This window comes from Phoenix dactylifera, chromosome 14 (genome assembly GCF_051530095.1).
Source record: "Phoenix dactylifera cultivar Ajwa chromosome 14, Ajwa_hap1_PhDact_Kaust_v1.1, whole genome shotgun sequence".
NCBI classification, from domain to species: domain Eukaryota; kingdom Viridiplantae; phylum Streptophyta; class Magnoliopsida; order Arecales; family Arecaceae; genus Phoenix; species Phoenix dactylifera.
Window position 1 is genome coordinate 24444889 of NC_143203.1, and position 16672 is coordinate 24461560.

Here is a 16672-nt window from a genome sequence, read left to right on the forward strand (position 1 = left end):
TTATAAATATAACATTAATCGGAAAACTTTCCATCTGATTTTTTAAACATAGTATCTATCCCAGAATTTATCAAACATAGCATTTATCAAACAATTTTAACCTTCTCATGCATCCACTTCCTTTTTTTTTTCCTCTCCTTGGATTTTTTTTAAACATAGCATTTATGACAAAACTTCCCCTCATTAAAGCCACATCAAAGAAAAAATCTTGGTTGGAACTGACTGAATATATAGCACACGCAATATCAAATTCTCAAAGCCATATCAAGGAAGAAATTGTTTTCATCATAATATAAAAGCAACATGATACATAGCAAAAAAATCTCCCAATATCTCTTCCATCAAACAGTATATGTGGATACAAAGCCAAACCAAGGATCCATGAATACAATAGTACAAATCTTCAGACAAAATCCATAAACATAAAAGGAAAAGAAAAGGATAACCGGAAGAACAAAAAGCAGTGGATCCGCCAGACGGCCTTAGCGGCAGGAGGAGGGGAGGAGAGTTGATGGTCACGAGGGATGATCTACCTAGAGTGATAGGAATCAAATCAGATTTTTTAAAATTTAAATGAAAATTAAATTGATTTTTTTGATTTTTAAAACTTTTAATCTGAAACCGAACTGAATATGAAAAAATCTGACCCAAATTGAGCCGAAATAACTAGTTTGGATCGGTTTTGTGTTTGAACTGATTTGGTTGAACACCCCTAGCTATACATCTCCAGTTAAACCTAATATTCATGTCCACTCTCTTCTCGCATTCTCAAACCAAATATTAAGCACAGGAAAACGCCTACTCATTTTGGGTTAAAAAATTCATGAAATGCGGTAATAATTTTGTGGAAGTTTAGTTGTTTTCCAATGAAATCACAATGGAACTACTTGTATTTTCGTATATTGTGGAGCAGTGCTCTCTATAATCTTCTACTTGAACTGCCTGGAATCATAATCCAATAAAATCCACCATCCTAATGATATAATAAGTTTAACTCTTAATTCTCTTTTTCTTTGCTATGCAACAACAAAAGGGGTTCGCCATTTTGATTTCCTTTTCTATATAATAATAAACAAAAATAGAAAATTGTGACATGAAATCTTTCAACATAGATATAAGAAAAAGATGATTGATATAGAATTTACACCACCATTCATTTTTAGACCAAAAAATCTCTTAATATTAGAGATAAATTACGCTTACATCCAGTAGTTTAAAAAACGTACATCTATCCAAAAGTTTATTTTTATCCAATACTTCAGTGTGCAACTTAACAGAATATTAGTCAAACCATTAATCTTAAATCGAACCCAAATGCTATGTTAAAAATTTTTCAAAAATAACCAAAATAATATTAAGTAGCATAACAATCACCCAAGAACATAAATATATATATATATATTAGTATAAATTTGATAAATTATTAGAAACGAACATAATGAATATAAATAAATCTCTGAAGTTTTTTTTATAATTTATTTTATTTTTTAGTTGCTCATTAATTTGTTCCACCATTCCATCCCATATTCTTACAAGCCTGACCAAACTATGCGGCTCACTACTTTACCAATTCTTTTTTGCCACGCAAAGAGAAGACGTTGTCTATGTGGGTCCCACCCGCGAAGTCATATCTCGCTCAAATCCCAGTCCAAACTTGCCGTCCATCTGGAGACGCCATATCTCCCCATTCTTTCTTCATGGTTAAGAGTCGCATCTCAGCATATCCGGGAGCCGTATCAAAACGCCACGCGCCCTCCTAATGTTCGAGACGCCGAATAAATTCCACTCACGGCACCCAAATAACCCACGCGGCATCTCAGCAACTCTCCCTCAAATAAATAATCTTATTTTCGCCTGAAAATAAATGCCCACCAAATCAAGACATCTGTCTCCAACGCCCTTCCGTCCAAGCAATTCCCAACCGCCTCTCGTAGTCCCGTCTTTTACCGATTAATCAGACGGTCAGAATTTCTCCTTTTTCTGATCCATAAATTATCTCCGCCCCTCTCTCTCTCTCGCCGCGCTCCCATTCCCCCCTCCAGGAAAAAAGCCAGAAGCCGGGAGAAAGGAAGCCAGGAAGGCATTGGAAGTTTCTCGCTCTCCATTTGCGGTCTCTTTTGTGTTAAGCGAATCGATTCCTTTTAGCCCTCCATTTTGCCCTCCAAGATTCCTATAAATAGCTTCGGCTCGTCTTCTTTCTTCTCCTTGAGCGGAGATGGGAGCCTCTAATGGCGGGATTCCAAGAAGCGTCGTCGAACCCTAGAGGCTGAAGAAACCCTATTCCTTGATCCTGTTTTTATTTTTTGTTTCTGCTCCAATGGGTTCGGAGAATGGGGCCATGGAGAACCTCGCGAGCTCGAGATTCGTGGGGGCGTGCGTGCTGGGGGGGCTGGTGCTCGGCGCCGCCGTGCTGGCGATGCAGCTGGGCCGGGCGCCGCCGATGGGGATCCGGCGGAGGAAGAAGAAGCCCGTCCGGGTGTACATGGACGGGTGCTTTGACATGATGCACTACGGTCACTGCAACGCGCTGCGCCAGGCGCGGGCCCTCGGGGACCAGCTCGTCGTCGGGGTCGTGAGCGACGACGAGATCACGGCCAACAAGGGCCCCCCTGTCACGCCTCTTCGCGAGAGGTCGATTCTTTTCTAATCGCGGTCTTTTGTGAAAAGATCTTTAGAATTGTTTTATTTTGCCATGTATGTACAATGGAGCCGTGGATTTAGGATTTGTGCCCTTCTATTCTCTTGATAATTGTAAAATTTTTCATGAATTCGTTGATTTTAAAAATCTGACATGTTATTGCTTTTCTTTGCCTTTTACCTTTTTGCTTTAATATAGCTGAACTATTTCCTTTCTAATTTCTTCTTCTTTAGAAATCATCATGTTTTTGGCATCTTCATCATCCTGTAAATATTTAATTATTACGGAGATTGTGTGCCTCATTGAATTGTTTGTGATGTCTTAGATGCTACTTGGAGTTCGCTTCTTCTTCTTCTTCCACTTTTTTCCAATCAAATGCTGACACTTGACAGAATTTGAATTTCTAGGCGTGCTATTTCTAGATTCGCTGTGCTATATGTTTAATCTTCAGCTTCTTGCTTTCACCGTTATTTCATTCGCTATTTGATTAAAGGTAGGGATGCGATGCGGAGGGAGGAGAGGGGGCTGAGCGTGCTGGTGGGGATGGGGTCCACCAGGCAGGTGCTTGGGTGCAGGGAACAGTGGTGAAGGGAAGAGGAGACATGGCCCTTGGCTTCGGTAGTGGGGAGAGAGAGATGCACGGAGGGCGAGCTGGGAATGGAGTTCTACGGTTGTAATCAAACCGAGCTTGATCAAGCTTGTTTTGAAATTAATTTCGAGCTCGAGCTCTTGAATCAAATTCGGTTTGTTTACCATTGTCTCAAGCTCAGTTTGAGCTTCCTTTTGAGTTGAGCCATGAGCAGGAGCCTAACCGGTCAGCTTGATAATCCTAATTTGAATTGAAATGAATTCAAGTTCGAATCAAGCTTAGCTCAAACTAGAATTATAGTTTGATTTAAGCTTGTTTTTTAGATTGGTTAAAGCCTAAATTAACATCCAATTGATTCTTAGAATAAATAAAGTACAATTATTAAAGTCTTAATCCAATAATATGTTATTTAGATAATATACAAAAAATAAATAAAAATGCAAATATATCGAGCCTTGTTCACCCGAGTTTGACCAAGTCGGATCAATTTTTGGCTTGACTTGAAATAAATTTTGAGGTTGTTTTGCTGGTTCCAACTTCATTTGTTTAGTTTTGAATCGAGCTTGATGCATGCTTTTTTCAAGTTGAGGTTGAGCAGCTTAGTTCGTTTGCCCTAGTTTGGTGAGAGCTGCATGAAGAGGAGAGATGGGTGTGCGATGTATGGGAGATAGGATTAGGGATTAGGGTATAAATATGGCTTGAGTTTTTGTTGGTCCCGGGTTTTGATTGAGCTTCGGGCTAGCCTTCAGGTTAGGCTTTGATTTTTTTGGGGGGGGGGGGGGGGGGGGTTGCAGGGGGCTAAACCAGCTCGAAACTTTTTCGGGCTTTGGATTTGAGGCCTAAGCCTGATCCGAATCTCCTTGAGTTAGGCATGCAGGCTGACCCAAAGCTAGCCTGGCGCAAGCCCATTTCCAATTGTAATGATGGGACAAGAACTGTCCATCAAAAACTCATGCTGTTGCTTAGATCACATGCATTTTACATAATGAATAAGTTAATGACATCACGTTACTTCATCAAATATCCAGATAGTCAGTTGATTGGAGCATAACCATCATTGAGAAACTCCTTTTATGACTTAGTTATGTACATAGCCTGTGCCAATTGATGGAATCATGTATGACAGAACAATAATCATCTTCACATGCGAAATAGTTCGCACAAATATAAAAAAGAATGATGGTGAAATAATTAAATCTCATATATTTTATTTTTCAATGGTTCCTCAACCATCATTAGATATTCTTTCGTCTAGGATCTGTCATGTACATCACACTTTATGAAATCAAATAACCCGTAACCTACAAGCGATCTTAAATTAAGCACATACATCACATGTGATGGAATTTACTAAACCCAATCATGGGCATTTGACATGCTGCATGCTAGTTCAAGATAATTAAACCTATTGCACTATGATATCTCTTTGACATCAACTTTGTTTATGGTGTTATTTTCATTTAATTTCTATTCAGGTTATTTCTCATATAATTTGTTTCTGTTTTGCCTTTGTCATAGTTCCATTCATGGCTTTGTTTTGATTATAATTTCTATTCAAATTGTCTCATATAACTTTTTTCTGTTTTCTAAATCATGGGACTGTATTTTGAAAACTTATATATAGTTCCAAATTAGCAATTAATTTTGACGTCTTTTACCTGGAAATAAATTTCGACTCACCTGATTAAGTTTTCTCACTGATATCTTTATGCTGTTTGATTACATTTTGTTCAAACAACTTAGTTTGATGAGACTTACCTCCGTGATTTTAGTCATAAGTGGAAATCCCTATCATGTGTGATTAGTAAATCGTTCCTTTTTTTCCCTCCCTGGCCGTAGGATGATAATGGTAGGTGCTGTGAAATGGGTGGATGAGGTCATTCCAGATGCTCCTTATGCTATCACAGAAGAGTTCATGAAGAAGCTGTTTACTGAGTATAATATAGATTACATTATCCATGGGGATGATCCTTGCCTTCTGCCAGATGGTACAGATGCATATGCCCTTGCTAAGAGGGCTGGTCGTTATAAGCAAATCAAAAGAACTGAAGGAGTGTCAAGCACAGATATCGTCGGTACTGATTCTTCTCTTCCTTTCTTTCCTCCCCCCCTCCAACTCTGTTGACATCTGCCTCTTTACGGAGCTCTAGACAAGTTGCGTTTAATTAGACCATGGAGTCAACTGTTGTTGCCTTAATTTTTTTTCTTCGTTACCATGAAATTGAGTATGCTGAAGCAATATGTCAACAGGGGTCAATTTGATTTTTTTCCAAGTTAACTTGCAATATAATATTAAATTAATGGTCAATGACATTTCATGCCACCTGCTTTCTCATGGGATCGATGTCAGGCTAGATAATGGTTGCATTGACTTTGTCGAGGTCTGGTTCATGAGTTGAACATTCATAAAACCACATACTCCTTTCATTCTGTTGCACCAACTCTGGTCAGTTAAGTTTATTTATACTGCAACAGACCGAGTACGTCACAATGATAGCTAGGAAATTTTTCATGTAAATTTTGGTAAATTTATGTATGCAATTTCCAAGTTGTGGCTTAACATATTACATGAACAGGTCGTATGCTTCTTTGTGTGAGGGAGAGATCAAGTAGTGATAGTCATAATCATTCCTCTTTACAAAGGCAGTTCAGTCATGGACACAACCAAAAAGTTGATGATGGTGGATCTGGCGGTGGAACTCGGATATCTCATTTCTTGCCAACATCTCGACGAATAGTGCAATTTTCAAATGGGAAGGTATACTCACTGAACTCTTATCCAAATTTTGCTAACCTGATAAAAAATACCAAGAATCTATTTATTGTCCACTGGAAGTATGATATGTTAATGGAAACTAGAAGCCTTTCTTCAGGAAGTTTGTTCATGTCTATTCTTTTTCCTTCTAATGATTCAATAGACCTTGTGGCAAAGTACTTGAAGGTTTATCCTAATGGTTTAGGAAGTCACTTTTTTGATAAGAGTTAAAACTGGACTGCTTGCCAAAGAAGTGTCATAATAAAATAGCCACCTGAACAAGAGAAGTGAGTAAGCTAACGCTTCAGTAGTCTCCATGTAAAACTTTGTATAAAGTTGTTAAGCCCCTTTGCACTGTTTTCTGCAGTAAATTAGACTTGACATAATTTTCTACTGGTCATGATTAAGCAGAGATGCTTGGTAGGCAAAATACCATTCTCTTGTTTTTTTGTTTTTGGAAGCTCCTTATTACAATCATTAGAACTTGTATCCAACAAGGCAGCAAGATAAATACTAATAATTGGACTTGCTAATCAGGAAATGAGATTCAGTACTCCAGAGGAGACTGGCTACACAGGAGTTAAATGCCTTAGCCTTCAGTAGGGAAGTAGTTAATCCATACATTTTCTTAAATGCATGTGCATCATAGGTTAAATACCAGATGAAGCTTTAAGGTGCTATCTTTTTTTAGCATTTTGGGTTCACCTGTGGTTTCTGTGAAATACTTTTCTCTTCTAGGAGTATCCAGGTGTTACCTTATTTTATTGAAGCAAATCCATCCATTTCCAAATTTTCTCTGTGTAAACATATCCCAACCTATGAAACACACACTTTGATAACTCTGCTCACTGACTTGGCATATAATTTTTTGATAAAATTGCTTCTTGTATTATTGAAGCTGTCCTGGCCATTTTAGAGAGCAATACACAATTGAATATGACTTTGATAAAACATTTATTTTTCAACCTTGGTTACTTTTCTTAGCTGTTCATGTTAGAGAATGGATAGTCACTGCCCCCATCTTGCAGCAAAAAAGATTACCACAAACATCATGAATCATGATCATTAAAAGTTCAGCATTAAATCCCCATGCTTTTGATAAGTTCTCCACATCACCTCTGTTGCACAGGTTTTTAGGTGATTTAAGTGCTAAAAGAAAGTTTAAAGAAAAAAGATCTTCACATCTTGGCTTGGCAGGAGAGATGTATCAAAAAAATACCTGCAAACATTCTCCTGGAGAGGGTAGTATGGCAGTCTTTTCTAAGACAAATGGTAGATGCCATTATGTTTGTTAAATATCAATTCTAATAGTTTCAACATAATGTTTACTCCACCATTTCCTTATTCCTTCTTTTCCTTTCAAGGTAATCTGGGTAATCGAAATTAGGTTGAAAGGTTGGAATATGTAGAAACTTGTGCCTTGAAAGTTGATAAAACAGTGGCACCATCATAGAAATTCAAAATAATCAGGGTCAACCAACCTTCCCCTGGATATTCCATTCCCATATTTAGTCTTGAACTTTACCCCTTATGTCTTATATCTCCTTAAAATCACCTAAAAAGAATGTTACTTCCAATCACCATATTTCCAAAGATTTCCTGTTTTTAGGCTCGCTACAATTCATGCTACATAAAATGTAGATGTATCTCTTACTGACCCCTCATCCTAACAACCACATACAAATTTTGTTGTGCCTTAAGCGAATGCCTGGTTATCAAACCATGACTCAATTATGGGCCTTGAATCTACACCCGATTCTTGAACTAAATAGGGTTTTGATCAATGAATCCTGACATGATTGTATCCAACTGTTTTGACTAAACATACTTAGAAAGTTTATGCTGGCCCAGAAGATTGATATTCAACATGCATGCCTGGAAATTAAACTTGACATGTTGTATAGCGGACATAGATGGGCCAAATCTGGGTTCAAATCTAAGATTTAAGGCTACTGGGTTGAGGTGGGCCAAAGGTGACCTACTTCCCTGCCTTTAGTTAAAATCAAGTTAGGGTTTTGTAAATTGATTAAAATGGGTGGATTCCTTACTGTTATCAATATGCTTTTCCTTGAATTATCAGCTTCTAGTCTGCAAGCCATTTTGGTTTGCCAAAAACAGAACAAGGAACATGTGCTCTTTTTTTCCCCCTGTAGTACTGAATTTCTAAATTTGTTTTGTTTTGCTCCACTTGGAGATTAGATAACTAATTTCTATTAAGAAAGCCAATAAAGCCAATCAAAAGAAGAGAAGATAGCTTGGATTCCCGGCGATAGTTGTCTGACAAGTACCTCAGCAAGATCTATATGCCATTTTGGATGATAGATGGAATCCTTTTATTGATTAAAAGCCAATATTTTCTGGAAGGCCTTTCGAGAAAACAAGGATAGCTTTATCTTCACCCAAAAATAGCAAGTTTTTTAGTGAATTTGTTAAAATTTTTAGGATGCTTAATGCATGAAAAAACATTTAACTTACATTAGATTTGAAAATTTTCTTTGGTGTCTGATTAATTTTCTTTGTTTTATTTTGGGAATGAAACACCACAACTGAAACTAGATTCTACTTTCCTTCTGGGCTAAGCTAGTTATCTTCCAAACTGGAATTGACAACTTTTATATACTAAGAGAATAACTCTATTACTCCTCTAAGCTATTGCCATTTCCTTTTTCTTGTTCCCCTATAGTGTGTGATGTTTGTTTTTTCAATCCAGACATGCCTAGCAATTTTTTTAAGGGAACACAACATATTTATGTCTGTAAATGAATTTGTTTGACTGAATTTTTTTGGTTGCTAGCACAAAACCTTCCTCATTTCTGTTCAGTTTTTGTTGCTGTTAAAATTTGTATGCCCGAAGTACATGTGACAGGTGGTCCAAGTAGCTGACCTCTTCGCTTTCGTTGACAAAATCTAGTTTCTTTTAGATCCTTCTTGTTTATATTTTTCTTGTAAGATAGGACATGATTCAGATATGAAAAAGGCTCAAATTTAACCAAAGCAGGCACAAAAAGGTTTGTAATATAAATTTTTGCAGCAATAATCATTTTCTTTCTTCTTGCATTTTTACCATGTATTGGTGCGTCTGCCTGTGTTTTGTTTTCATGTCATATCATGGGAGTATTGTAAGTAGTGTTCTTCAGCATAAATACATAATTAAGACTCTTAATTAGTTTGATAATAATAAAAAAATCAAACTCAATGAAAATTTAGGAAAATGTCAGAAATTTTAGAGATGAAGGGAAAAAGGAGGAATATTTTGAGACATGCGGTGAAGGGAAAATAAACTTGAATAAATCACAAAATGTTATACGATATAACAAACTGTGTTATTTTCCTGTCTAGTCTGCAAAAACCTAGGAACCTGTAGGAAATATAATTTAAGAATAAGGATATATTTCCCCAATAAATTGATGGTTTCAGTGATTCCTCAGAACTTGATTGGCATGGTGCTCCTTTATTTGTTTCTGATCATGGTGAGTAAATTCAACTTGAATATATCATAAATGTCAATCCTATGAATACTTTTTGCTCATGCAGGGGCCTGGTCCAGATGCTCGCATAGTTTACATTGATGGTGCATTTGATCTGTTCCATGCAGGACATGTAGAGGTATTCACATTTTCTTGTCTTCTTTGTATCATCCTTTTTTATTCTTTCCAACTTCAACTATAATTACTGATGTTTGGTGATGAACTGGAGACGTTTCGTATAAGGCCACATGAGCTTTCGTAAGAATTGTTTCAGGTCCTTACTTCTTTATTCAGATTTTTCAGTTACCAATGCTCATAACAGATCCATTTATGATCCCATACCCTTCCTTATCAGGCCTGCTTTTAGCTTCTGCTACTCATTCTTGAATTTCATCTCTCTATTCCCAGTTTGGGCTGTTCCTAAGGTCCCTTTAGATGTAAATACTGCATTCTTTTTTTTTTTTTTTGTAAATGACTTCATGTTGCTACTTTTGTGCAGGCTAAACAAAATGAGAGAGTTTTTATGTTAGTATCATAGCTCCCATCTCTCATGCATTTTCTTGTCACTATGTAACTATCTACGTCAGCCATTTATCTTTTGGGTGCATTTTGAGTGCTTTTTCGCCATTTAGAACTGTCAAAAGTTCCCATGGAATATTTTGCTCCAATTACCAAAACCCCATATTTCCTACATTGCAGATTGTAACAAGTTCCCTAATGTAGTAGAATGTAACATGTCAGTAAGTTGTACTTCCTTCTATACAGTGTTCTTGTTTGTATTTTATCAATTTAATGCTTTCTCCTGTGCAAGAAAAAGCTATTAGACTGGTTTAGTGTTGACAATGGATTTTGCTCTAAATTTGTCTTATAGAATTGGGTTCTGGTTTGCTGTTATTTCTCGTGCTTTATCCAGTTCATATATTTTTACTTGATATACTAGATTAGTATCACCTGATGATCTGATTCAATTCTACCTCCCCCCCCCCCCCCCCTCCTTCTCTTTTCTCCACCCTTTTTTTTTTCAAAAATTTGGTTGCATTGCTTGTTTTAATCCATCTTCTGATCAATGTGGTTGAGTGCATTCCTTTTGTCATTAAAGAAAAGCTGCTTGCCATGATATGTTCAAATGGAGTCAACCCTCTGCTTAGCAGCCGACCCTGTGTATGCATGCATGCATGCCTGCTTGCTTCATACTGCGTACATGTCTATTGTTACTTGTTACTAAATTTAGGTGAGCTTTTTTTTTTTTGCGTGATGCTTATGGACCTTTGTCTTTGTAATTGGCTCATATCATTTTTTGTGTAGATACTGCGGATTGCTCGAGGACTTGGAGATTTCTTGCTTGTGGGGATACATACTGATCAGACAATCAGGTTATATTTTTTATTTCTTTTACCCACTTTTTCAAATAACCATGAGATCCTTACTAGTACTCTCCAAATTCATGCATTGCCTGCCTTCGTGAAGCTTGGCTAGTGATAATATGCTACTCAACATTCTTTCCTAAGTCCTGTTTTATGAGAAAGGAGAATATTTATTTTTCATAGATCTTATACAAGCCCCATATAACAAATCTTATTAGTGATTATTGTTAATCTTCAAGATCAGCTATTCTCAAACTGATTATGTGTTGTTCTTTTCCAACGCCATGGATAATTAAAGAAAACAAGCATATAACACTCAAGTTAGTCCTCTTCCTTGCCCAAATAAAACCTTCCACCTCTTTACCTAGCTATAGCATACAAACTGATCTAACAAATCATACAATGACTGAGCACTTTGCATTCACATCAAAGATCTGCATACTTGTGCATTATGGTAATGTATGACCAGGGGTGTAAACAAGCTGGCTCAAGCAAGCCAGTCTTAGTTCAAGCTCTGCTTATATTTGTAACTGAGCCAAGCTTGAGCTTGCTCATTTAATTTCGAGTCGAACTTGAGCTGCAGAAGAAAGTTCCTTTGAGAGATCTCAGTGAGATCCTGAGGTCCCTCCAGGAGCCAAGCGTAGCTTTATCGTGGCTCATTTACCAATCAAGCGAGCCAAAGCCAAGCTGGATTTTGAGCTACACATGAACTCTCGAAGAGTTGCTTGTTTTATAGTGGACATTATGATGCACTTAGCCCCAATAAGATCAGGATACCACAGTATGTATGCTCAGGAAACATTAGGGGAAAAAACTTACCTATTCTCTATGAAGCATGTTTACTTTCATATAGTAGCCATGCCTGTATTTTACATATTGGATACAATGAACCTTAGTTATTCTGGTTATATCCTTTAAAAAATTGTATTGGTATGGGGAGGACTCATTTTGGATGCATCCCAGACATAGCCAAATGGTCTATCGATCTGGCGAACATCATCCGGTCCAAAACCATTTTAGGTAAAGAAAATTTCATTTTGCCTACTTTATGAGTTGTGCCCTAACTCTGTGTTTGTATTTGAATTCCTTTACAAATTTCCTGGGTTGTTTACTGGGCTTGTCAATTCTAGTTATAGTTTTTCTTGATTACATAATTTTTCCGATGAACTAATACTTGTTTTTTCTATCCTGTGGACAGCGCTACTCGAGGAGCCCATCGCCCAATTATGAATCTTCATGAAAGAAGTTTGAGTGTTTTGGCCTGTCGTTATGTAGATGAAGTGATCATCGGTGCCCCTTGGGAAGTTTCAAAAGACATGGTTAGTTGTGTTTGTGCGATACATGTTCAATGATGTATTGTTGCTTTTGCACTCATTTCATTTATCCCGATTTCCAGTTTGCATGTAATTACAAAAAGGAATTTTTTTTGCTTTGTCATTCTTCTCCTTGTACGTCATAAGCTTGATTGCATCCAAGGATTTCATCTCAGCTGAGATCTTGGCTTAGATCAGTGCGGGGGACCCACTGATACGTGGCATCTAAAATATCGGCCCTTATTGTATTGGTTGATATATGCCAAGATATCTTGATATATCACCTGACATGAGATTAATGCATTAGCTGGGATATTTTGCTGTGTAAGCAAAAACTTTGGCTAAGATAAAACTAAAATGTTGACAATGTTGGCAGATACTTTATTTCATCATTAGTCAAGACGGAATAATTAGTTCAATTTCACAGTATTTTTTATAGCTAGTTATATGGATATCTTGCCAAGATCACAGAGATTCACAGTATCTTGATATCTTGGCCGAGATGAGATCATAATTTAATATTTCTTAATTGGGACTTTTTTTTCCATGACAAATCCCTTTGCACCATGATCATAAAAGAAATTAAATGTTTGACAATACAGTATTGAACACATTGAAGAATAAATATATTTCAAATATTTTTGTGATTTGTTAACTGTAACCTGATATCTTATACATGATAGGGCAAGGCACGTTGTGATATTTTACTTATGTACACAAATAAAAATTTGACATGACAATAGAAGGATAAATATATTTAACATATATTTAAATATGCCATGATTTTATATATCTTGTTAGGAATAGAAGCATTGCATGAAAACAATAAAAAAAGAAAAATATAATATTGATACATATGAATAAAAATAGTTTAAATAAATAGTAAATGGATATTTGGAAATGGAGAGATCATGATGTACGTCATACATCTCTTAATAGTTGATATACATCTATCTTCACTGAAAATTAAAATTCATAAAGGTTAATTCATCTCCATATGATCTAATGCATATTTGATGCTTTATTCTAAGTTGCAGTAATCATAATATTATTTATCAATATTGCATTGCTATATGATGCTTATTGCAAAAGATATTTTAATTTATATTTTAATGATCTAATGTTAATTTTAACTTTTCATTCAAATAATTATATAACAATTGCCTTTATAATATATAGGTAACTTTTTTTAATAATTTGATGACTACTCACTATTTATCATCCATATTTACTAAATAAAAATATTACTGAAAAATTAAGGGTGGTTCCAATTTTGACCAATATTTTGGTACCCTAGCTGAGATACAGCAAGCAAGATCTTGTGATATCTAAGTGCATAAAAAAGTAATAGTCAAATGGCCTTTATTAAATCAAAAATAATCCTTTCTGTTATATACTGAGATTTTGGTCTTCAAAACCCTAGATTGCGCCCTATATTCATTTTTGGGGTTGGGACTGATGTTAGTTATGTTGCCTGTTGCTTTTCTTCTGTGCTCATCTGCCCTTTTTTTGCTTTATGAGGAATTTATCGGATCATGTCTATTGAAATATTTGCGAAAAATATAGTCATGGATAATGGCATCCCACCCTTTTCAGTCAAAGCAAGCTAATTACCAATTGATGCATCCTATATTCGGTGTATTTTCTAGCTTTATGATATATTTATTAATGGTGTTATTTTGAAGAAATAATCTAGTAGAACGAAACAGCATGCACCAAGAGTCATTTACTCCATCTTCATTCTCTTTAAAGGAAGTATCGTCTTCCCATTTTAAACAAAATTTGCCATTGGAGTGAAACGGTGATAACCATAACCAAAACCCGAGAATCCAAATACCATTTACTACCTTCACTATCAACTTCTTCTTGCCTTTTGCAGAGCCTTACTTGTTGATCAAAAAAGAAAAGAATGAAAAAGTTCAGATCTCATAGGGTAGATCAGCCCATAGGCTAGTGCTGGACTATGTAGTAGGGAAAGTCTTCATCAAGGTTTGTCGTACTGGTCGGTACTATACCGTACCAAACTAGTATGCAGTTTCATATTGTACTGATACTTGGTGCACCTCACCGTCTCGTACCTTACCTTATATTGATACTGTAATAGAGTGGGACCGATATCGGGTCCAGTACCGGAACTTTGGTCTTCACCCCATTAATGGAATGCTGAGCATGCAACCCATGACCTTGTCATGTGCACCAGTTATGCCAAGAATCCGTCATGTGAGCAGTCACAATTCATTTTTCCTTTTTTTTTTGTCTACAAATGTTGCTTATTTATGCTGCCAACAAATCATCTGTGGTGCATCTCATATTCATAACTTGTCAAAAAGGAGAAATATTAGTGGATACCTTAGATAAATTTGTTTATGGAATATATTAAGATAATTTCTTGAATTATTGTTTCATCAATTGGAGCAAATATTTGTTAGATTAATTTTTTGTTTAATTTTCACCGAAATTCTGCGGCATAACTTCTCATGTTCTCCGTGTTGGTTCTTCTCTTTCTTCTTTTGGCTAGAGACTAAGAAAGTATTTCTCAGATGACCTGGAAGACTAATCTAGCTTGTCCAAACTTGTTTTATGTACAGATTACTACCTTCAATATCTCCTTGGTTGTTCATGGAACGTTTGCAGAAAATATGGATTTTCTGAAGGTAATTTGTGGTAAATTTTCATACATGATTGCCATACTTGTGTGAACAATCAGAATCTGATCAGCTGATAACTGTCTATGGATTACCATCCAGGAGAAATCTAACCCATATGCAGTTCCAATGGCTATGGGCATCTATCGGCAAATAGAAAGCCCTTTAGACATCAGAACTACCACAATCATCAAGAGGATCGTTTCAAATCATGAAGCATATCAGGTAGTGATCCATTTGATTCTGTTAATTTCAGTATTCCAAACTCCAAAGTACTTTCGTCTGTTCTCTTATTATTCTGTCTTTTGAGATGCATGGAGAACCATTAATATGAGGTGTTTGAGGGATTCAGCTTATGTAGTTAGTAGTCAGTGGTGCCTCATTTATCATGTAACCTTAGCTTTATTAACATATGGTGCCAATCACCAAGTATTTGCCTTCTGTGCGGGCAGCTATCATTGATGACATATTAACAATAATTTATTTGTGACCGGCAGTAAGTACTGTTCTCTCTGTCAAGGTATGTCCTGGATTATGATACCTCTGTATAAACATGTAGAAATGCGATCGCCTTTCAAAGTGATTAAAACATCAAAATGAGTACGTGGTGTTTATCACTGACCTGTGTGTTTCATGCATCCTTGATCGAGGAGTCAAAGCTGGTTATTTGATTTTGTCTGACTCTAGATTGGGGCTGCTGCCGACTAGTATTCTCCAGTGATGCTGTTATGATTTCTGTTGATCTCCAGTTTCGGATATGTGCATTTGGATTACGCAGTACTTGCAAACAAACCGTTCCTGAGTAAAACCTACTCTAATATCTCGCAGATATCTTTTTATGGACTGTGCATGGTTTTTTTAGCGACTGGTTACAAAATTCCGTTGCCTATGTAGCATTCTTTCCAATTTGGAAAGAACCATGGTCATACATCGTATGGGTGACTGCAACTCTACGTGATGACTGGCTTTAGGCATATATTTTGTGATGCCTCCTGCAATTATAAGGATTTTTTTTTTCATATTAGGAGCTGAGAATATTTTGGATTTTTTTAATATTATTTTTGATTAAAGAATTTTTCTTTGCAGAAAAGGAATGAGCAGAAGGAAGCTAGTGAAAGGAGGTACTATGAGGGTAAAACTCACGTATCCGGAGATTAATTCCCTAGAATTTGGTCATCAGAAGTTCATCTAAAATCTCACAGTTATAAATCTCACAGGAGTCGTCAGTAGTAGTTTCAAACATCATGCCATCATGGAATGGTGCAAATTTTGCATTGATTTTTTTCCCTTAAAGCCTATTGGCACTCAGAGATACAGCTTAGATAATAGGGGGGCAGATTGCTGGTTATTTGGGGTAGAGTATCGGGGTAGTAAGATCGGTGGGGCTGACATTTTCTTTTCATTTCCATGTTTTTTTTTATTACCTTAAATTGCTATTATACCGTGCTGTTTCCAGCACGAGTTATTTGTATTATTAGATACTTGGGAATGTATTTTTTTCCTTACTTCAAGGTGGATCATCTTGTGATGGTATTTTCACATGGAAGGGTGGATTCGTCCACCAGTTGGGCTCTCGAACCCAAACTCATTTTCCCCATCTGCATTTTTGCCGAGAACGATTTGATGTCTTGTGTACGGATTCTTTGTGTATATTTCTGCCTATATATGGTGGTATTTTTGACGACTTTTCGTATTCTTTCTGTGAGTGTGTATGTATTTTGTATCCAAAATCTTCGACTTCAACATTCCCCGTTCCAAGCCAGCAGCAAATAAATAAAATAGACACTAGTACGTGGAGAACTACTTGTATAATTTTGGAAGAAAATGTTTTGCTCCTTTCAGCCTGAACAGAAAATGGGCCCGCCATACCGAAGGATCCACCACTTGATTTGCTTCGGGCT

At 36.5% G+C, this 16672-nt stretch overlaps 1 protein-coding gene across 1 annotated transcript; it reads left to right on the forward strand.

Moving 5' to 3' along the window:
- The first annotated feature begins 1892 nt into the window (after window positions 1–1892).
- On the forward strand, window positions 1893–16282 carry LOC103705906 (ethanolamine-phosphate cytidylyltransferase-like). Its single transcript, XM_008789812.5, has 9 exons — window positions 1893–2631; window positions 5067–5302; window positions 5804–5985; window positions 9517–9588; window positions 10755–10822; window positions 12012–12132; window positions 14715–14780; window positions 14874–14996; window positions 15858–16282. The coding sequence occupies exons 1-9, from the start codon at window positions 2318–2320 to the stop codon at window positions 15927–15929; spliced, it is 1254 nt and encodes a 417-aa protein (XP_008788034.3). The 5' UTR covers window positions 1893–2317; the 3' UTR covers window positions 15930–16282.
- Window positions 16283–16672: the final 390 nt, after the last annotated feature.